At 71.1% G+C, this 20,302-nt stretch overlaps 5 protein-coding genes across 5 annotated transcripts; 3 read left to right on the top strand and 2 right to left on the bottom strand.

Annotated features, from left to right (window-relative positions):
* Positions 1-285: 285 nt before the first annotated feature.
* Positions 286-1,602, top strand: RHOBADRAFT_51378 (uncharacterized protein; the record flags this gene model as incomplete). Its single annotated transcript, XM_018415809.1, has 3 exons — positions 286-731; positions 796-1,107; positions 1,186-1,602. The coding sequence occupies 3 exons, from the start codon at positions 286-288 to the stop codon at positions 1,532-1,534; spliced, it is 1,107 nt and encodes a 368-aa protein (XP_018273582.1). The 3' UTR covers positions 1,535-1,602.
* Positions 1,603-1,713: 111 nt separating this feature from the next.
* RHOBADRAFT_51377 (uncharacterized protein) lies at positions 1,714-5,063 on the bottom strand (the record flags this gene model as incomplete). Its single annotated transcript, XM_018415808.1, has 6 exons — positions 1,714-2,264; positions 2,341-2,473; positions 2,542-2,631; positions 2,709-3,152; positions 3,236-3,412; positions 3,480-5,063. 6 exons carry the CDS (start codon positions 5,061-5,063, stop codon positions 1,813-1,815), a joined length of 2,880 nt encoding a protein of 959 aa, XP_018273581.1. The 3' UTR covers positions 1,714-1,812.
* A 908-nt stretch (positions 5,064-5,971) lies between these two features.
* RHOBADRAFT_51376 (uncharacterized protein) lies at positions 5,972-10,668 on the top strand (the record flags this gene model as incomplete). The annotated part of the gene is made up of 6 exons (XM_018415807.1): positions 5,972-6,224; positions 6,409-6,507; positions 6,600-6,760; positions 6,825-6,923; positions 6,991-7,195; positions 7,253-10,668. The coding sequence occupies 6 exons, from the start codon at positions 5,972-5,974 to the stop codon at positions 10,666-10,668; spliced, it is 4,233 nt and encodes a 1,410-aa protein (XP_018273580.1).
* A 562-nt stretch (positions 10,669-11,230) lies between these two features.
* On the bottom strand, positions 11,231-15,821 carry RHOBADRAFT_51375 (uncharacterized protein; the record flags this gene model as incomplete). Its single annotated transcript, XM_018415806.1, has 4 exons — positions 14,356-15,821; positions 14,189-14,264; positions 11,812-14,112; positions 11,231-11,725 (listed from the first exon to the last, which is right to left on the bottom strand). Exons 1-4 carry the CDS (start codon positions 15,807-15,809, stop codon positions 11,231-11,233), a joined length of 4,326 nt encoding a protein of 1,441 aa, XP_018273579.1. The 5' UTR covers positions 15,810-15,821.
* Positions 15,822-15,961: 140 nt separating this feature from the next.
* Positions 15,962-16,773, top strand: RHOBADRAFT_33687 (uncharacterized protein; the record flags this gene model as incomplete). The annotated part of the gene is made up of 5 exons (XM_018413131.1): positions 15,962-16,066; positions 16,142-16,231; positions 16,327-16,345; positions 16,455-16,485; positions 16,558-16,773. The coding sequence occupies 5 exons, from the start codon at positions 15,962-15,964 to the stop codon at positions 16,640-16,642; spliced, it is 330 nt and encodes a 109-aa protein (XP_018273578.1). The 3' UTR covers positions 16,643-16,773.
* Between the last annotated feature and the right edge of the window lie 3,529 nt (positions 16,774-20,302).

The following is a 20,302-nucleotide window of genomic DNA, read 5'->3' as shown; positions in this document are numbered from 1 at the left end:
AGCTTCCCTTTCCCTTGCCTGTCGTCGCCGTGCAACTCGAGCAGTGCTTGTCTCGCCTTTCTCGTCTCGGCCCGCGAGCAAGCGCGCCGGCCAGTTGTCATCTCGCCCGAGGACGTCGGCTCCGTTCGCCTCGCTCTCTCTCATTCCACCCACATCGACGCAGCTCCCTGCTCTGCCCTGGACCTCGCGCGAACCTAGCACACACGCGCGCCGCCTACCCACAGCCGCACCACGTCGCTCCTCCTCCCCATACTCACCGACTGCCGCCCCGACTCGACCGCTACCATGCCGCTGCGCCTCCTCACCTCTGGCTACGGCGGCGACGTCGACATCCTCACGTTCGACCCGGCCGCCGGCACCCTCGCCAAGTCGCACACGGCCAAGCTCGACGCCGCGCCGACCTGGTCCAGCCTGCACCCAACCCGGCCCCTCGTCTACACGGGCGCCGAGTTTGCCGAGCCCGATGGCCTCGTGCACGCCTTCTCGTACGACTCGCACGCCGGCACGCTCGCCCCGCTCGGCGGCACGGCCAAGGTCGGCGCCGGACCCGTCCACTTTGCCCTTTCGCGCGACGGCCGCCACCTGTACTCGGCCAACTACTCGGGCGGGAGCCTGTCGTCGGTCGAGCTCGACAGCGAGGGCAAGTTTGTTGAGGGCTCGGAGGAGACGCAGAAGTTCAAGGGCGTCGGGCCCAACAAGGAGCGCCAGGAGGCTCCGCACGTTCACGGCGTGTGCGTCCTCTCTCTCTCTCTCTCTCGTATGGACGAACAGGCGACTGACCCCTTGCGCCGACAGGTACGTCGACCCGACGGGCAAGTACCTCCTCGCGGCCGACCTCGGCGCAGACGTGATCCGCGTCTTCGACATCTCGTCCGGCAAACCCTCCTCCCTCCCGTCCATCTCGCGCCCGGCCGGCAACGGTCCTCGCCACCTCATCTTCTCGCCGCCCAACGCGCGCTCGAGCCGCACGCTCGTCTACCTGATCGAGGAGATGGGCAACACGGTCGCCGTGCTCGAGGTCGAGTACCCGACTGAGAACCAGCCGGCGCTCCGGCTCAATGCGATCCAGCGCGAGGTCAGCGTGCTCCCTCCCGACGCCAAGGACACGTGCGTCTCTCTCTCTCTCTCTCCGCCCTTCTATCAGCCGCGCAAGGGTCCCTGACACTCCTTCTCACGCCCATGCAGCCCGGGCGACTGGACCGCCGCCGAGCTCGCCCTCTCGCCCTCGGGCACGTTCCTCTACGCGACCAACCGCTGCCCCGTCGACAACCCGGCGCCGTACGACACGCTCACCATCTTCCCCGTCGCGGCCGACGGCTCGCTCCTGCGCGACGACGCCACCTTCTTCAACCTCGAGGGCCGCGGACCGCGCCACTTTGCAGTCAGCGCCGACGGGCGGTACCTCGCTGTGCCTCTCGAGCGCACGAGCGAGTGCGTCGTGTACGAGGTGACGCAGGGCAAGGAGGACGAGCTGAGGGAGGTTGCGAGGCTCAAGGGTGTCGACCAGCCGACGTGCGTCGCGTGGCTGCCGTAGATGCGCGAGGGCGAGCGGGTCGTTCGTCGTCGGCGTGCGGGCTTGCAGTGCAGCAGTACTTGTACGTGCTCGTCGAGCGTTGCGAGAGCCGAGAGAGCGTGCCAGCAGCAGCTCCGAGTCGTCTTTCTTGTGCCACAAGCTCTGTCTCTCTCTCTCGCGCTCTGTCTTCTTGGTCGTCGTCGAGATCAAGAGTCATCGATAACCATGCGAGTCTACAAGAAAGTGTCCAAGGAGGACCACCACCCGCTCGAGCCCGTCCCCCTCCTTCTCCTCGCCGCTCAGTCGAGCCAGTTCTTGCACCACCGCCTGAGCGCCAACGGGCACTCTGCGCCCCTCGCCTCGACCTCGCGATCGACGTCCTTGGCCCACGTCGTGAGGCGGTACATCCTCCACGGGTCCCTCTGCGTCGGCGCGCGGTACGCGACGCCCGGGACGCTCACCGGCAGGCCCGTCCCGGCCGTCAAGGCGCCACCGCCGCTCCCGCTCGACGCGCGCGGCAGGACGAGCTCGCGCGCGCGCAGGGCGTCGAACGCCTCGCGCAGGGCGGGCTTGGACAGGGCGCGCAGGTTGCCGCCGCCGCTGCCGGTCGCGGTCGAGGCGGCGACGCGCCGGACGTGCGACAGGTAGCCGTCGTACACCATCTCAAAGTTGAAGCCGGCTTGGCGGTCTAGCGTCGAGGTGCTGAGGTGCTTGGCCGAGATGAGCGCCGTGAGCTGAGGGATCGAGAGGTCTGTGCGCGAGGGAGCAGCGGAAAGTCAGTGAGGGTCCCGGCAATGGCGAGGGAGAGCAAGAGAGAGAAAGCTCACGCTTGAGAACGTCGTCGCGAGCCTTCTCGTTGGTGCGAGGAGGCGGCTTGAGCATGTCGAACGAGAGTCGAGGAACGCTCTGGCCGACGCCGTACAGGCGCGAGTGCGAGTCGAGGCGGTAGCAGAGGTGCGACTATCGGGCGAGGACATGTCAGGGACTTGGACGATGCGGGTATTGGAGAGAAGGAGAGGGAGGCGCACAAGAGCGGAGCGGAGCTCGGTCGGCACGTTGCCGTGGATCGACCACAGGCGGTTCAGGTACTCGACGACCTTCTTCTCCTTGAGGAAGCGCTGCACGACGAGGAGAGTGTCAGTGACGCCTGTAGGGTACGAGCGAGCGAGAGAGAGAGAAAGAAGTTGGGACGCACCTCGACCTCGCCGTTCCAGCCTCGAGCCCATGCCGCTCCCTCCTCGCCGCGCACGAGCTCCCACGCGCGCACGTCCGCCTTGAGCATCCTCGCCGCCATGGCGCACAGGGCCTCGAAGCTCGAGCGCGGCACGACCTGGAGCACGTGGCTCTGGCACCGCGAGCGGACGCGCTTCTCGAGGAGCGACAGGCAGTCGACGCGAGCCGAGACGCCGACGACGGCGAACCCGCCGCTGCGGCGGTTGCCCTGGACGATGTCGAGGAGGCAGTAGAGGAAGCTCTGGCGAGGGTGGGCCGCGAACAGGTCGAACTCGTCGACGATGAGGACGAGCGGCTTGCTGCTGCTGCTGCTGCTGCTCGCCTTGGCGCCGGTCGACGACGCGGTGGAGGCCGAAGACGGCTCAAACAGGCGAAGGAGGGTCGACATGGTCGCCGAGTTGCTCGACTGCGACAAGGAAGCAGGCTCATCAGTCCCCGGGCGAGACGGCAAAGGAGGATGCGGGAGAGAGAGAGGAAGAGCGGACGCACATAGTCGCCCTCGTCGGCAAAGAGGCCCGCCGTGCCGAAGCCCTGCTCCTGCAGCTGTACGGCGATGCTGCGCAGCGCGAGGCGGTCGGTCGTGTGCACGAGGCCCGACAGGCGCACCGTGACGAACGAGTCTGCGCCGTGGACGTGCGACAGAAGGGCGAGCGTGCGCTCGACGAGCTGCAAAGGGCGGCAGGAAAGTCAGTCTCGGCGCCGAGAGGAAAGGGTGAGGGAGAGGAGGACGGACCATCGTCTTGCCGACGCCGCGAGGCCCGAGGAGCATGACGGCGTTGCCCATGCCCTTGGTGACGCACTCGTCGAGCGCGCTGCGCAGCGGACGCTCCCACTCGTCGAAGCCGCCCTCGAGGTACGGCAGGCCGAGGAGGCCGATGTCGCGCGGCGGGAGCGTGGACACGGCGTCGGGCGCGAGGAACGGGCGGGGGAGGCGTGCGCCGGTGAGGAGGGCGAGCGTCGAGGCGAGGTGGGTGGCGAGGGGAGAGGAGACGTAGGACGAGTCGTTGGCCGGGAGGAAAGAAGGCGTGGCCTGTGCGGCCTGGTGGAAGTGACTCGGCGGCTCGGGCAGGGTGAGGTCGTCGTCGTCCTGCTCGCCCGCGCCGAGCATGTCGTGGTTCTCGAGCTCGTCCTCCTCCATCATGAGCGCCCTCCCCTTGCCCTTCTCGGCGCGCCGCCGCGCCGCCTCGACCTCGTCCTCCTCGACCGCACGCTCCGCCGCCTCCTCGTCCTCGTCCTCCTCCTCGTCGCTGTCGCGCTCGTCCGCCTGGGAGCGCAGCACCTCGGCGCCGTACCCATCGTCCTCCATGTGGAAGCCGACGAGCCGGCTGCGCAGGTTGGCCGGCGCGTTGGCGATCTCGGCGACCGAGGCGGGCAGGCGCTGGATGCGCGACGACGAGCGCGAGGGCGTCACCGTCTTGGACGGCGAGCGGCGTGGCGTCGTCGCCGGCGTGCGGGCGGCGCTCTTGGTCGGCGTCGAGGTGGACGCGACAGGGCCAAAGACGTCCTCGTCGGCATCCGACTCGGCGGCCGCCCGGCGAGTGCGCTTCTTGAGCGGCGTGACGGTCCTCGGCGCCGCCGTAGGCCGCGCCTTGGACGGCGTGTCGGTGACAGGAGCGGAACTGGACGGGAGGGGGAGCACAGCGATGCGCTGCGCGCGCTCGCGAGGCGGCGGCGAGAGGGCGGCCGGGACGTGCTCGTCCTGCGGGTCGTTCGGCACAGCGCGCTCGACCGCCGCTTGCGTCGTGTCCTCGCCCTCCTCCGAGTCGGCGATGACGTGCTCGGGCTCGGGTGCGGGCGAGGGCAGCTGCACCTTGGGCGGCTTGGCCGCGCTCGCCTTGGTCGAGGATGCCGCGCGCTTGGTGGGCGTGCGTTTGACCGGGGTGCGCGGCTTGATCATCAACTCGTCGTCGCTGTCGGTGTCGGTGTCGACGACGCGCTGCCGCTTGGACGGCGAGCCCGCGGGCTTCCTCCTCGAGGGCGTGTCGGTCGGTGCGCCCTCGAGGGGCTTGTAGTGGTCGGGCTTGCCCGAGCTGCGCGTCGAGCGGACAGGCGTCGTCGAGGGCGTGTCGGCCTTGCGCGCCGGCGTGCGCTTGGTCGGGGTCGCGGCGGGCGTCGGCATGCGGGCGGCGGCGGCGGGCGGTGGAGCGCGTGATGCGGTGCAGGGGGAGGGGGAGGTGACGAGAGGGGCCGACTTGTCGGGGCTGGCCGGCGGGCGCGGTGCGGTCTTGCGCGGCGAGGCCTCGGGGTCGCACGGCGTGATGAGAAAGCCCTGGGGCTTGGCGGACTGGCGGCCCTGGAGCGAGGCGACGATGGACATGGCGGTGAGCGTGACGGCGAGGAGAGGAGGAAGGGGCGAGAGCGAGGGAGGTAGGTGCCGAGCCGGGTCGGTGTGCGGGCAGTCGAGGTGGAGGGCAAGCGACCAAGCAGACCGGCTGAAGAGGTGTGAGGGAGTGAAGAGGAGGGAGGTGACCATCCAAACCGGCGGCGCGCCTCGGCGCGAATCCAGATGAGACATTCTCCCTCTCGCCGCGCTCGCTCTCCTCACAGACGGCGGGCTGCTTTGGACAGGTCCCCTCTGTGTCCACATAGCTGCACTCCACCCACCTGGGCCACAGAGAGGCGGCCCGAGAGCGAGAGGGCGCGGCGAGTTGGCCGCCCTCGCTCCGTTCGTCTCTCGGCCTCTCTCTTCACTCTCCACACGTACCGCACTCAGTGCTGCACCGCTGCAATGCCGCCTGCGCTCCTACCTGCGCCCAGTCTGCGCTCCGTGCTCCTGCTCGCCGGCTCGTCCCGCCCGAGCTCGTCGAGCCGGTACCTCGTCCGCCTCTCCTCTCGCGAGCGCGGGGGCGACGAGCTCGCGTCCGCGCGAGATGAGGGCGGACGCCCCTGAGACCACGGTCTCAGCTGCGCGCCTGGACGAGCGCGCTCGCAGATCAGCTCTCTCTGGCGAGCGACCGCGGGCGCAGAGCACGAGCAGCTCGAGAGCTTCGAGGTCTGCTGCGACGAGACGACCGCTGCTCCAGCCGGCGAGCGCTCACGTGAGACTCGTCGACGGACGAGATCGCCGCAGACGCGCGCACGCCTCCCTTCCCTCAACTCGCCTCTCTCCCTCCTCCTCCCACCACCTCGCCCTCTCGACTCGCCGACCTAGTCAAGCGGGCGCCTCACCGCGATCCCGCCGGGCTCCCCACTCGCCCTCTCGGCACCCTCGAACGGCCGCCCACCATGGCCCCGACCCTCCTTCTCCTCGCCCTCGCCCACACCCTCGTTCTCTCGCTCCTCCCTCTCGTCATCCTCCACCTCCCTCGCCTTGCGCGGTCTGCCTCGCCAATCCAGAGCAGTATCATCGGCACGTCGACCTTGTGTGTCGGCTTGTACGGCGCGTGCGCCCTCGTTGCGCTCGCAGGCTCGGGCGTCGAGAACGGCCGGGTTGCTTCGCTCGTTGCGGGCACGATGGCCTGCGTCGGCTCTCTCTTCAGTGCGTCTCGCTTTCCCTTTCCCTCTCGTCCTCCAAGCTCTCGAGAGAGGCGAGGTGCACGGCCTGCGCGAGTGCGGGGTCGCAGGGGAGGGCCCGCCTCCGCTCGGAGCGTCCGCGGAGCGGGACGAGGGTCAGCATCTCCCTCGTTCACAGCCCGGCCCTGACAACCCGCAATCTCTCGCAGTGGACATCTTCCTCATCCTCAACACGTGCGGCGCCGACGACCAAGATCAAGACGCCGAGAGCCGCTCGCGCTCGAACGGCGACCGGCTCGCTCTGGCGGGTCTTCTCTCGCTCCTCGTTCTCTCAGGCGCGTCCTCTTCTGACTACCTCGTCGTCGAGCTTTCTCCTACTGACACGAAGCTGCCACCACAGCCACGGTCCTGCACGTCGTCCTCCTCTGCGTCGCCCTTCCTCACTCGACGACCCTCGCCCTCTCGGTCGGCCGCGCCGTCCTGCACCTCGTCTTGCTCGCCCTCGTCTCTCTCCTTCTCACTCGAAAGCTGTTCCTCGACGGACCAAGCTTCGACGCCGAGGTGCGTGCTCTCGCCATCTCTGCCTCGTCACGCGAATCGCCCTGACTGCGCCCCTTCTCTGCAGCGCTGCGCGCATCTTCAGCCGGCGACATCCACTAGCGGCGCCTGGTACGCGCCGTCAAGAGCCAGTACTCGCCGCATCGTCAAGGTCTTCTCGCTGCAGGTGAGCCGCCTCTTCCCCGTCGACCCTCTCTCGCCTCGCAGCGCATTGACCCCGTCCTCGAGTACAGGCCGTCCTCATCTTCGCACAGCTGTTCGGCATCGCGCTCGACATCACCTCGGTCATCTTTCCCGTCCGCCAGAACTACATCATCCTCGACGGCATCGGCGGCAGGTCCGCTCCGACCCTGTTCGGCACAACCAGCTCGACGACCGCCTACGTCGTCGTGAGCTGCCTCGTCCTCTCGAGGTGGGCGTTGACGCTCTCGGTCGCAGGTGCGTCCCGCCCGTCCCTCCTCGAGGCGAGCCGAACCTGACCTGCATCGCCCACAGGCTCGACCACCTTGCCCGCTCGGACCCCTCATCTCGATCGCCGTTCCCTCACGCCCTCTGCCTCGGTCCGGCACCTTCGTCCTCATCGTTCGCCCTCGTTCAACCCCCTCGACTCGACGTTCTCGTCCTGGGCCCACCCGTCGCCGCTCGCGACGTCCCGTCGACTCGCCACGGGTTCGCCCGACCGGCCCACGGCGAGGGCGTACCGCTCGCCGGTCCAGCAGTCGTCGGGCTCGGCGCCTTTCGGCAGCAACTCGGCCAAGCGCAAGGCCGCAGCGCACACGTCGTTCCTGTCACTCGGGACGACCGGCGACACCGAGCCGTCGGACCAGGACGCCCTCGAGCTCGAGCACCCGTACATGCACTCGCACCTCCAGACGATGCCCACGTCGACGTACGCGTCGTCTGTCGACGGCGCCGACGACGAGGACGAGCACGGCCGGTCCGAGGACCTCGTCGTGCCGCCGTCGCCCTCGCCGCTCCCGAGCGGCCGCCGCACGGGCCGCATCTCGCCGTCGCTCCCGCCCATGTTCTCGCAGCGGCGCACGAGCCTGACGCAGCGCGCACACCACTCGCTGCCGCCGCTGCTGACGAGCACGCCGCCGCCTTCGTCGTCGAGGGCGTTCGCGCACGCGCAGGCGGGCCACAGCACGGCCGACGAGCTGTCGAGCTCGCCGACGCTCGAGCAGTCGGTCGGGCGCGGCTATGGGCGTCGTACGAGCAGCGCCCTGAGCACCCTGCCCCTCCTCTCGCGCACCTTCACCCGCACCTTCTCGGCGCACGGGCCTTCGCCCTCGTCCGCCGTCACCGCCCGTCCCGCCTCGCCCTACCGCTTCCCGCACCACCGCTCCTCGTCGACCTCGCGCTCGTCCGAGCGTGGTCGCGCACCGAGCCACCCGTCGACCGACGCGCCCTCGTCCAAGTACTTCTCGCCCATGTCGTCGCCGCGCCCGGTGCGCCCGCAGCCGACGAGGAGCGCATCGTCGTCGCCGCGCAAGCTCCGCCGCCCATCGCTCCCGCGCCTCGGCCCGGTGCCCGACGCGCGCATGAGCTCGACGCGCTCGGCGTCGCCGGCGGCCGCGTCGACCTTGTCGCCTTCCCTCGGCGGTCGTCGCCGCAGCGGGTCGGTCGGCAGCTTGCTGCGCAGCGTGGCGGCGGGCAGGAGAACGAGCGGCATGGGCACGGGCATGAGCGGGAGGAGCAGCACGACGCCGACGCCGACGGGCGACATGTCGTTCTGGGAGGTCGAGCCGAACGAGTCGGAGGACGACCCGTTCGCGGCGCGCTCGATCCCGCCCTCGATCTCGTCGGCCTCGCTGCGCGGCGCACGCTCGATCGCCTCGCTGCGCCCGTCGTCGGCGTCGGGCGCACGGTCGACGCTCGACGTCGCCGACGAGGCGGGCGCGATCAGGCTCCGCCGCGCGCTCGAGGCGATCCACGAGCCGGCGACCGAGGGCAGCCACGAGGGCAGCGCGAGGACGAGCAGGTACTCGGCGCCGGCGCCGGGCAGCGAGGGCGAGCACGAGGCGTTCGAGCGGGTCTTGACGCCGGCGCCGTCGCGCGCCTCGGTCGACGAGTCGACGTTCGGCGGCGCGAGCGGGCTCTACCGCCAGGCGTCGAGCACGGGCTCGCAGTTCCGCGAGCACCTCGAGTCGCCGTCGTCGGCATCGTCGCTCTCGAGCGCGGCGGCGCTCCAGCTCGGGCTCGTCCTGCCCACCGACAACGCGCTCGGCCTCGAGACGCCATTCGGCTCGGCGCCGAGGAGGCGCACGGACCAGAAGTCGTCCATGTCGCCGACGGTCCTCACGGGCAGAAGGCCGAGCCTGCCACTCGCCAGCAGCGTCGACGCCGTCGACGAGGAGCTCGAGCCGCAGCCACAGCTTCTCGCGTTCGGCGTCAGCACCCGCAGCCCCGACCAGCTCTACTCGCCGTCGTCCTTCCCGCCGGTGCAGTGCGAGTCGGCCTTCCCGACGAGGCGCGGCAGCTGCGTTCGTCCGTCGATCCTGCCGACCAACTCGTCGCCCGCGTCTCTCGCGTCCACCCCGCCCTCGGGCAGCGTCCGCCGCCGCGGCAGCCTCCTCTCGCGCTCCAAGCGCACGACCTCGTCGCCGTCGCTCCTCATGACGTCAGCGCTCGCGCTGCGCCGCATGCGTCGTCGCTCGCCGTCGCCGCAAGAGGAGTCGCGCGCGTCCGAGTCGTCGGGCCTCTCCTTCGCCTGCCGCGGCCCGTCGACGAGCGGCAGCGACCTCCGCGCGTCGAGCCTGGTTGCTCCTACGCGCCCGCAGGCGAGCGCGCGCTCGAGCAGCGACGGCGAGAACGCGCTCGAGGTCGTCGCAGGGAGCGGCGGCGAGACGACGGTCCAGCCTGGTGCTGCGCCGACCCGCAGGCCGTGGTGGAACCGCATCCCGGGCGGTCGTACGGGCACCCCGTACCTGCGCTCGTCGGCGTCGTCGATCGTGCCGCGCCGCTCGTCGTCGTCGCCCGGGCTCAGCCTCGCGCGCTCGGCCAGCCTCGGCTCGTCGGCCCTCATCCCGCCGCGGTCCTCGCTCGGCGGCGACTCGAGCGCATCGTCGTCGCACGTGCACGGGCGCAGCAACTCGCTGCCCCTGCTGTCCGGCCTCAACGCCATGCGCTGGTCGCAAGTGCAACTTCCCGCCATCCACGACGTCTCGCCTTTCGGCTCGTCGATCTTTCACTCGCGCCGCAGCGGCAGCAGCGACGAGCGCCGTCGACCCGACCCGATCCCGTCGTTGCCGACGTCGCTCGCGGCGCAGCACGCCCTCCTCCCCGTCCCGCTCGACACCTCCCTCGGCGACCGGGTCACCTCGCGCACCTCTTTCCTCTCGATCGCCTCGAGCGCGCCATCGCGCACGTCGTCGTCCTTGCGACGCCTCGACGCGATCAAGCGCGAGGACGTCGTCAACGAGCTCGACGTGCTCGTCGGCTCCCTCGGCGCGAGCTTCGTCGGCCCGGCGCCGCAGTCGCTCTGCGGGAGCTACGAGTTCCCCGACCGCAGCTTCTCGTCGTCGGGCGGCACGCCGCCTGACGCCGTCGACGACGAGCAGCAGCAGCTGTCCCCCGTCACGGTGTCCTCGTCCACCCCGACCCGCTCGCCGACGTCGCTCGCCTCGTCGACGCCCCTCTCGGCCCTCTTCTCGCCGCTTTCCAACGTCGTCGACGAGGACGACGACGACGGGTGGACGCGCAGGCCTAGCGCGGCGAGCGACGCGCTGAGGAGCCCGCTCACGCCGGCGAGCGCGGGCCTGAGCGCGTCGAGATGGGGATCGTTCTCGGACGCAGCCGGCGACGAGGGCGGGTGGCTTGTCTGGCGCGACAGGGTCGCGCAGAAGCCGGAGGAGGGAGCGATGGACGGCTCGGCGCAGGAGACGCTCGAGGTCGACGCTCGTCGCGGCTGAGAAGGCCGCCGCCCCCACTATCGCTTGCCAGGTGGACTAGCTTTCCCTCCCTCTCCCTTTCTCCCTTTCTCTCTACCTCTCTCTCTCTCTCTCTCTCTCTCTTTCTCTCTCTCTCTCTCTCTCTCTCTCTCTCTCGCTCTCTCTCGGTATTTCTGTCGGACCCTCCGTTGGCGGCTGTAGCCTTCTCTCTTTTCTCCGGGTCCCGCTTGCAAAGAGTCAGTTTTCTCCATCTCTCTCTCTCTCGTCTCTCGACAGCGGCCCGGGCAAGCGAGATCGGCATTGCGATCTGTTGCAGGATGAACTGCGACGAGAGCGAGCAAGGGGGTGAAGTCAAGGGATCGAGAGACGGGCGAAAGGGCGAAGAAGACGGACGAGGGGCACGACGAGGGAGGGACTACGAGAGGCGGGTATAAGAGGGGGCACGGCGAGGGTGACGAATTAAGAGAGTGCGGGAGGCTCGAGGAGCAAAAAGGTCGAGGGCGAACGAGAGAGAGAGAGGTGAAGGGAGAGGAGAGGGGGTAAAAGACGAGGTCCGAGCGTCGACGAGGAGCGCTCGACGACCTCAGGCCAGCCACACCTCCCAGTCGTCGTCGGCCGACGTGTCGACCGCCCCTGCGCCGCTCTTGGCCGGCTCCGTGCCGCCGCCGCCGCTCGAGCCGAACCCTTCTCCCCAGGGGTCGGACGAGTCGTCGATCGAGACGCCGAGCGAGGGCGTACCGACGTCGATCCAGGACGCCGAGGCGCCAGTATTGAACGAGGTGGGCCCAGAGAGGGTCGACGAGGGGAGCGAACCCGCGAGGAAGGGCGAGCCGTCGCGACCGAGGTTTTGGTTTGAGAAGGCCGACGACGAAGGAGGAGCGGACGCCGGCGGTGGCTGTTGAGGAGGTGGTGGTGGTGCGGCGTTCTGCGAGGGAGGAGGAGGCCGCATCGCCTGCGAGTACGAAGGCGTGGCGGCCTGGTACTGCTGAGCGGTGTACGGCGACGGCGCTGAACTCGGCGCGGGCGACGGCGCGTGCGAGTACTGCGAGTTGTACTGCTGCTGCTGCTGTTGCTGCATCTGGAGCTGGGCAAGGCAGCGTCAGTCTCGGCATGCGAGAGAGAGAGAAAGGGACCGGAAAGAGAGAGAGAGAGGCGGGGACGCACAAGGTGCTGCGCCGTCGGGCCTGACTGCATGCCCAGGTACTGCTGCTGCTGCATGCGCTGCTGAGGCGTCGGCGTACCGCCCTGGACCGACTGCGCGGGCGAGGGCGCACCCGTCTGCGGCGAGCCGAGCGACGCGTACATGCCCGCGCCGGGCGGCTGGCGGTGTTGCATGCCCGGCGTCGACTGAGCCTGCGCCTGCGCCTGCCTATGGAGCTGCGCCTGCGCTTGAGCTTGAGCCTGGGCCTGGGCCTGGGCTTGGGCGTGCGCGGCGGCGTACTGCTGGTACTGGGCGGGTGACGGAGCCGAGTTGCCGTACGGCGCCGGCGACGAGTGCTGCTGCTGCTGCTGCTGGCCGTACGGTGCCGGCGAGCCGGCCTGCGACCCATGATGCATGCCGCCGGACGCGACGCGCTGGTGCGGCGGCTGCTGCTGCTGCTGGGCGGACGAGGCGTACTGCTGGGCATAGCTCGCGCGCATCTGCTGCATCTGCTGCATGTGCTGCTGCTGCGGCGTGCCGGCGCGCATCGCCTGCTGCTGCTGCGCCTGCAGCTGCTCGCGGAAGAACGACGCCGACCCGCCGCCGCCGCCGCCGCCGTCGCCTCGCTCGCTCGGACCGCCGCCGGCTCCGCCCAGCGCGCTCGTCGGGCGCTGCATCGAGCCCGGCGCGCCGCTCGCCGACGCAGGCGGGCTCCCGGCATGGCTGCCGGCGTAGCTCGTCGCGTACTGCGAGCCCGGCGCGCCCGGACCCGGGCCTGGCGCGCCGACGCTCGCCTGCCGGTTGACCTGGGCGTGCGCGACCTGCGGGCTCTGCGAATAGCTCGAGCTCGGGACGCGCGCGCGCGGGCTCGGCGCGTGGGCGTGGCTCGGCGCCGGGCTCATCGTGCGCTGCGCTTGGGCCTGCGCGAGGGCGTGCGCTTGGGCCTGCTGGGCCGGGCTCGGCCCTGGAGCGGGCGCCGACGCCGATGCTGTCCTCGCGCCGCCCATGGCGGCGTGCGCCTGCGCCTGGAGCTGGTACAGGAGGCTCTGGGCCTGGCTCTGGAGCTGCGTCTGGAGCGCGGGCGGGAGCTGGCGGAACGTGGGCGCCGAGATGAGCGCCTGCACCGACTGGTACTGCTCGGCGAGCGGGCGGTTGTCCGGCGTCGTGCTCGACGTGCTGCCCGTCGCGCTGCCGGCGGCCGAGCCGGGCCGAGGCGACGACGACGAGGCGACCATGCCGCCTTGGGCCGGGGCTTGAGCGCTCGCCTGCGCCGCCGCCGCAGCGGCCACCATGCTCGCCTGCATCTGCTGCTGCTGCTGCATCTGCTGTTGACGGAGCATCATGGCCTGCTGCTGCTGCGTCATGCCCGGGCCCTGCGGCGCGCCGAACGCCCCACCCTGGCCCTGGCCCTGCTGCTGCTGCTGCGCGAACGACGACGCCGTCGTCGGCGAGGGCGCGCTCGGCGAGGGGGCAGCGCCGGGCGAGGGAGGCGGCGCGCCGCCCTGCAAGTGCGGCGGGATCGCCGAGCCGTACATGGTGCGCTGGGCGCTCGGCGGGCGCGGCGGCGGCGCCGTCGCGTACAGCTGCTGCTGCTGCTGCTGCTGCTGCTGCTGTTGAGCGAGGTGCTGCTGCTGCTGCGACGGCGTCGCGCTGCGGCGAGCGGGCGGGACGGCCGAGCTCGCGCTCAGGGCAGGCGACGCGCCGCCCTGCTGGTGCGGGTCGACGCCGAGCATCGTCTGCTGGAGCGGTGGCGGCGCGTTGAACCGGCTCGCCGCCTCGGACTGCTGCTGGTGCGGCTGGAGCGGCGGTGGCTGCGGCTGCTGCCCGAGCATGACCTGCTGCAGCTGCGGCGGCCTCGCCATGCCGGGCGGCGCCGGCGTCGCGGGCACGACCTCGACGACGTCCTCGTCGGCCGACTCGGGCACGGTCGCGAGCTCGACAGCGCCGCCGGGACCAGGAGCGACCGAGCCCGAGACCTGGCGGCGCTTGGCGTCCGGGCTCGCGAGCTCGTCGGACGAGCGCGAGCGCTTGGGCGCGCCGTTGACGGCCTCGAGCGGCGCCGAGGTCGTCGTCGTCGTCGGCTGCTGCTGCTGCGGCTGCGGGTGTGCGCCGGCCGGGGCATGCGCCGCAGCAGGTGCCGCCGTCGGTCTCGCCGGGGTCGCCGCCGTCGCAACGAGCGTCAGGCCGCGCTTGTACTGCTGCTCGTACTTGTCGGCCGCGATGAAGTAGCTCTTGAGCGACTTGTACGCCGACAGGAACCGCGGGCCGAAGATGGGCGTCTCGGGCGCGTCGAGGATGGGCGGAGCAGGGACGACGAGGCGCTTCTGCGTAATGGGCGATGGAGCGCGTCAGGTTACGCTCAAAAGGGGAATTGAGGATGAGGAGAAAATAGGGACGCACGCTGCCGTCCTTGTTGAGCGCAATCTCGGCCATCGAGTTGAGGTAGGTGACGTTCGACTGCAGCCGCAGCATGATCCTGTGCCGTCCACGGCAAGAACATCAGCTCGACTCGACGTGCGCCGCACGAAGAGACGACGCGAAAGGGAAGAGAAACGCGAGGGACGCACGGGCCGTACTCGATCTGGTTGACGGGCCGCTCCTTGAGCACCTCGTCGGCGCACCGGATCAGCTCGGCGTTGAGCGCCTGGACGCACGACACCTTGTGGCCGTTGAACCGGCGCCGGACGTCGTGCGGCGTCATGGTCTGGAGCCCGGCGGGCATGGGGATGCCGCCGGGCGGGAGGACGGGCGGCGAGCGTTTGGGCGCGGTCGAGGTGGAGGAGGGGAGCGAGGGCGAGGTGAGAGAGGTGCTGGGCGCGGCGGGTGGGGCTGCGTCGGCCGAGGCGAGGACGGCTTGGGCGAGAGCGGTGGGCGGCGTAGGGGAGGGAGCTGTCGGAGCGGGAGCGGGTGCGGTTGAGGTCGAGGTGGACGGCGGGCTCTTGGGCGCACTGCCGTCGGCGGCAGGCGGCTCGGCGGGCGTCTCGATCGTCGTCGTCGGCGCAGACGGCGAGGGCGATTTGGCGGCGGGCGACGGTGCGCCGGCCTCCTCGCGGTCCTTCATCAACTCATCGCCCTCGCCGTCCTCCTGCTTCTTCTCCTGCTCGACCGCTCTGCCCGGTCCGTCCTTCTCGCTCGTCCCCTCTCGCTTCTCGTCCCGCTTCTCCTCGCCCATCGTCGTGTCCTCGACTACCGCCGTGCCCTCCTCGGGCGCACGATCCGCCTCTCCCGGCTCGCCCTCACCCGCCGCGCTCGGCCCGTCGGCCACCGCAGCCGCCCCAGCTTCGTCCCCCTCTGGTGCTCGCTCGACGACCGTGCTCTCGTCCTGCGGCTCTGCGCGCTCAGGCGCCGATGCCGACGCCGGGGCGCCGTCGCCGTCGCCGTCAGTCGAGTCGGCCTCGGGGATGTCGCTCAGCTGGGCGGCTTCTGGGGCAGTGTCGCCGGCGTTCGAGGGCGAGCCGGCTCGAGGATGAGGACGAGGAGGGGAAGAGGGAGGAGGAGGGTTGTCGGAGGTGGATGCGGCGGGTGCGGGAGGGTCGCTCGAGGCGGACGCGGGCGTGAGGGACGAGTCGTCGCCGTTGGCGCTGCCGCCAAAGAGCGAGTCGTTGTCGTCGTCGTCGTCGCGCGGCTCGGCCTTGACCTTGGTCATGGGCTGGTCGCCGTCGCCGTCTCGAGAGCGGGCTCGCCGGGATGCGGGGCCGCCGTCGTCGCCGCCGCGGTCGTCCTCGCGCGGGTCGACGGCCTTGGCCTTGCCCTTGGCACTGGCGCTCCTGGTGGACCTCGAGCGGGTGGTGGAGGACGAGGGTTCGGGCGGCGGGGGCGGCGGCGGCGGGGGATGGGAGGGCCCACGGCTCCTCCCTCTCCTGAGGGCGGTGGGCGGTGCCGAGTCCTGGCGAGTCGGTGGCTGTGCCGAGGTGGAACGGGACGCGGTCGATCTGCGGGTGGTGCGTGGCTTTGGTGGTGGGGACGCGGACGGTCGGGGCGATGAGAGGTCCGAGGCGGACGAGGGCGATTTGCGCGGCATGCGACGGCGGGTGCGGGTGTGCACCGGGTAGCTGGTTCCACGGTGCAGCAAGCTCGCAGGTCGGCGAGGCGAGGACAGCGAGAGCGAGACGCGGCCTTCCTCCTCGTCCTCTGTTGACCCGGACCTTGCTCTCCCTCTCGCACCTGACCACCATGTCGAGCACAAAGAAGCTGCGCGCCTGCCTCTTGTGCAGCTTTGTCGCTTCGCCCGCCGAGTTCCGCAAGCAAGGGTGCCCAAACTGCGAGGACAAGCTCGAGGTTCGTCTCCCTCCCTCGCCCCCCCCTCTCTCGTCGACACAGCCACACCGACTGACCAGGGCCACACTGCCACAGATGAAAGGCGACCAGGACCGCGTCATGACGTGCACCACGGCTCAGTTTGACGGCGTCATCGCCATGATCAACCCGGACGAGAGCTGGGTCGTGCGTCCACCTCTCTCTCTCCCTCCTCGTGCCTCTGTCCGTCCATTTTGGGTGCCCGACAACTGACCCTGCCCTCTCCCCCCCCACCCCCGCAGGCAAAATGGCAGCGCAACGGTTCGCCTCGCTCTCCTCCCCTCCTCGACCCCCACCTCGCACCTGTCGTCGGCCCGCCAGGCCCCTGTTTGAGCCTCTCGACTGACCGACACCCCTCTCGTACCCGCAGACAAGCACGTGCCGGGCGTCTACGCCGTCCGGTCCGTCCTTCTCCCGCTCCCCTCGTCTCCCTCGCGCGAGGACTGCGTCGTTGACACTCTCGCCGTCCACAGCGTGACGGGCCAGCTGCCGGACGACATCGCCGAGGACCTCGAGGGGCGTGGGATCAGCGCTACGTCGCGCGAGAACGACGACTGAGCGGGCGAGAATCTCGAGGAGGAGCGCGAGGAGGGGACGAGGGTCGACTCGAGGGTCTCGTTTGCGCCGCCGGCTGCGCCTGTTGTACTCTGTCCTGCCTGCCTGTATCGATACGCGCGTACGTCGACTCCAAGCCGCACAGAGAGAGCGCGAGCGTGTTCCCCCCCACTCTCGGATCCTCGAGCGCCTCTTCCTCCAACACGCTCGTCCGCTCGCCGCTGTCGCTCGCCTCGCAGCAGCGTGGCGATGCCCTGAGCCGCCCTCGAAGATGACGACGACCGCCTCGTACGAGTCGTTCCCTCTCGCGCCGCCGCCCGACTCGCCCTCGCTCCCCGCCTCGTCAGCGACCGACCCCTCGCCGTTCGCCCGCCTCAGGCGCTTCCTCGCCGGTGCGGGCACGGGCGCGACCAATGCCGCACCAGCGCACGATGCCGCAGCGTCCCCTGCCCCGCAAGAGCCGCAGCAGGGCCCCGCCGCCGCCGCCGCCGCCGACGCCCAGCGGTACCCGACCGCGCGCCAGGCCCTCGAGTCGGCTCTCGGCGCAGGAGCAAGCACCGCCACCGCCGCACCCACGCCACCAGCACCACCAGGAGGCGCCACCCCGACGAGCCGCGCCGTCTCGCGCTCTCGCTCTCGCGACCCCGCCGCCTCGTCCCCCTCGCCCGGCCCATCCTCCTCCTCGCCCAGCCGCAACCCGCACCCGCCCTCGCGCAACCACTCGCGCCCGCCCCATCCCTCGCCCTCCTCGTCGCCGTCCCGCACGCGCTCCCACCCGCACGCCGACCACGCGCCGCACCCCTCGGGCGCGCCCAACGAGCGCTTCGTGCGCCCCTTGCGCCTCTCGGGCGCACCGAGGCCGTCGGTGCGCGTCAGCCTGCAGCAGGCAGAGACGAGCGGGATCCTGAGCTCGAGCGTCGGCGCGTCGTCGTCCATCGGGGGCGGCGGCGGCGGGGTCGGGTCGGCGCCCGGTGGGGGAGCGCCGGGCGAGGTCGACTCGCCGACGCTCAGCGAGGGCTACTTTGCGGCGGGCGGGAACGGCGGCGGCTGGGCGAGCGGCTCGGACGCGCCGGGCCCGCCGTTCCTCGCCGCGTCGAGCGCCGGCGGAGGAGGAGGAGGAGGAGCGTCGAGCAGCGCCGGCGGCGACGTGCGCAAGCGCCGTCTCTCGATACCGAACCTCGGCGCGTCGTTCCCGGGCTTCAAGCGCGGGCGCAGCACGGCCGGCGGCGCGGGAGCAGCGGGAGGAGGAGCGGCGGGCGGCTCGGATGACGAGGACGATGCGCGGTCCGTCATGAGCGCTGGGACGGGAGGAGGGTATCGCTCGAGCCCGACGGCGTACGAGCTCATGCGGCGGTTGCGCGGCGAGGTGCGCCCCCTTTTTCCTTCTCTCTCTCTCTCACGCACGATCGAGGACGAGGTTGGCTCACGCGCACGCTCGCACGCAGGGCCTGTCCAAGACGTACTGGATCAAGGACGAGTCGGCGAGGGAGTGCTTCCAGTGCCAGTCGACGTTCACGACCTTTCGCCGCAAGCACCACTGTGCGTCGTCCTCCTCGTCCTTTTTCCACAGCGCGTCGACTGACGCTCGCACCCCTTCCCTCGTTTCCCCTCCTCGCCCGCCCATCCAGGCCGCATCTGCGGCCAGATCTTCTGCATCAACTGCGCGTCGCACATCCTGCCCCGCCTCGGCCACCTCGAGCGCGTGCGCGTCTGCGACGGCTGCCGCCCGACCGCCCTCAAGCACGAGTCGTCGTCGGCCTCGTCCTCGCGCGCGTTCGACGACTCGGCCTCGGCGTACCGGTACCGCGCCCACTCGTCCCAGTCGCAGGTCCTCGCGCGCGACGAGCACGCCCTCGCGCAGGCCCGAGCGCTGTACCGCCCGTCGTCGTCGTCCGCACTCGGCTCCGCCGCCGCCGCGCCGTACTACCACCGGCACCACTCGCGCCTGTCGACGAGCTCGCTGCCCGACATCGACGACGACGACGACAACGACGGGCGCCTGTCGCGCGCGTCGTCGGGCCGCATGCGGAGCCCGATCTTTGAGGAGGGCGAGCGCGAGGTCGAGCCGCCGAGGAGCCCCAAGAGCTCGATCGCGCACAAGCAGCTCGAACAGCAGCAGCAGCAGCAACAGCAGCAGGCGGCGCAGGCGGCTGGAGCGGGCGGCGGCGAGGCGATGGGCGGCGCAGGGTCCGCAGGAGACGGCGCCGAGGCGTTGCCGGCCGTCGCAGCCGAGGGCGAGCGAGGGCCGGTCGACCCGTCGGGCGCAGGGCTGCACAGCCCGGCGTTGTCGGCTGCGGCGCCCTTCCGGCGCGAGCTCGGCGACGAGGAGCACGAGACGGCCGACGAGGCGGACGGGTCGGACGACGACGAGGGCAAGAACGGCTCGGCGCTGCTCCTGCGGCCGCCGACGCAGCAGCAGGGGCTCGGGCTCGACCTCGATGGGCGCGGTGGAGGGTTCGGCGACCTCGACGGCGCCCACGCGCACCTCCAGTCGCACCCGTCGCCGCACATCCGCATCGACTCGTCCCGCCCCGGCTCGACGACGTTCCCACCCGACTCGCCCTTCCTCCCTCGCCTCGACCGCTCGGTATCGCGCGTGAGCGGCCACCTCGTCCCTCGCCTCCCCGACGAGTCGTTCGGCGACGCCTTCCTCGGCGGCGGCATCGACCCGGACGTCTACCACGCCGACGCGTTCCGCGCCGCCGAGGCCGTCGACATCCCGCTCTCCCCTGCCGCGCTCGCCCACATCCGGCGCATGATCGCGCAGAGCCTCGCGCGCGAGCAGGTGCCGCACGCCGCCGCGTGGGAACCCGAGCTCGAGCGCCTCCTGTTCGACGTCGCCGACCGCCTCGCGACGCTCGACGAGGCCGACGTCGCGAGCGGCGGCCCGCTCGACGTCCACGCGCACGTGCGCGTCAAGCGCGTCCCCGGCGGTCGACCGCGCGACAGCGAGTTCGTCAACGGCGTCGTGTTCACCAAGAACGTCATGCACAAGAAGATGGCGCGCGAGCTGCACAACCCCAAGGTCATGCTCCTGTCGTTCCCGCTCGACTTTTTGCGCGCCGACGGCAAGTACCTCGACCTCGACACGGTCCTGCGCCAGGAGAAGGAGCACCTGCAGAACGTCGTCGCCCGCATCCAGAACCACTTTCCGCAAATCATCCTCGTCGAGCGCAACGTGTCGTCGAGGGCGCTCGAGCTCCTGCGCGACCTGCGCGACGTCGCCGTCGCCCGCCACGTCAAGCGCGTCGCGCTCGACGCCGTCGCGCGCTCGTTCGGCGCCGAGGTCGTCCCGAGCCCGCACGCGCTCCTCGACAGCAAGGTCGGGCGCTGTGCGCGGTTCCGCGTCCAGACGTTCGTGCACCCGCTCATCCCGGGCGGGCGCAAGACGCTCCTCCGGTTCGAGGGCAGCACGGGCAGCGACCGCCAGACCGGGTGCACGCTCCTCCTGCGCGGCGCGTCGATGGACGACCTCGCCAAGGTCAAGCGCATCGTCAACATGCTCGTCCTCGTCGTCTACAACGCCAAGCTCGAGGGCTACCTCCTCCACGACCAGCGCATCGAGGTCCTGCCGCCGATCCCGTCCTCGTCGCCGACCTCGGCCTCGCCGCCTGCCCCGTCGCCCCGCCAACCTGTCAGCGACCTCGCCCCAGTCGCCCCAGT

Source organism: Rhodotorula graminis, assembly GCF_001329695.1.
Source record: "Rhodotorula graminis WP1 unplaced genomic scaffold RHOBAscaffold_2, whole genome shotgun sequence".
NCBI lineage: Eukaryota > Fungi > Basidiomycota > Microbotryomycetes > Sporidiobolales > Sporidiobolaceae > Rhodotorula > Rhodotorula graminis.
Note: the sequence above shows the minus strand (reverse complement) of the source record. Positions and strands in the feature narration are given on the sequence as shown.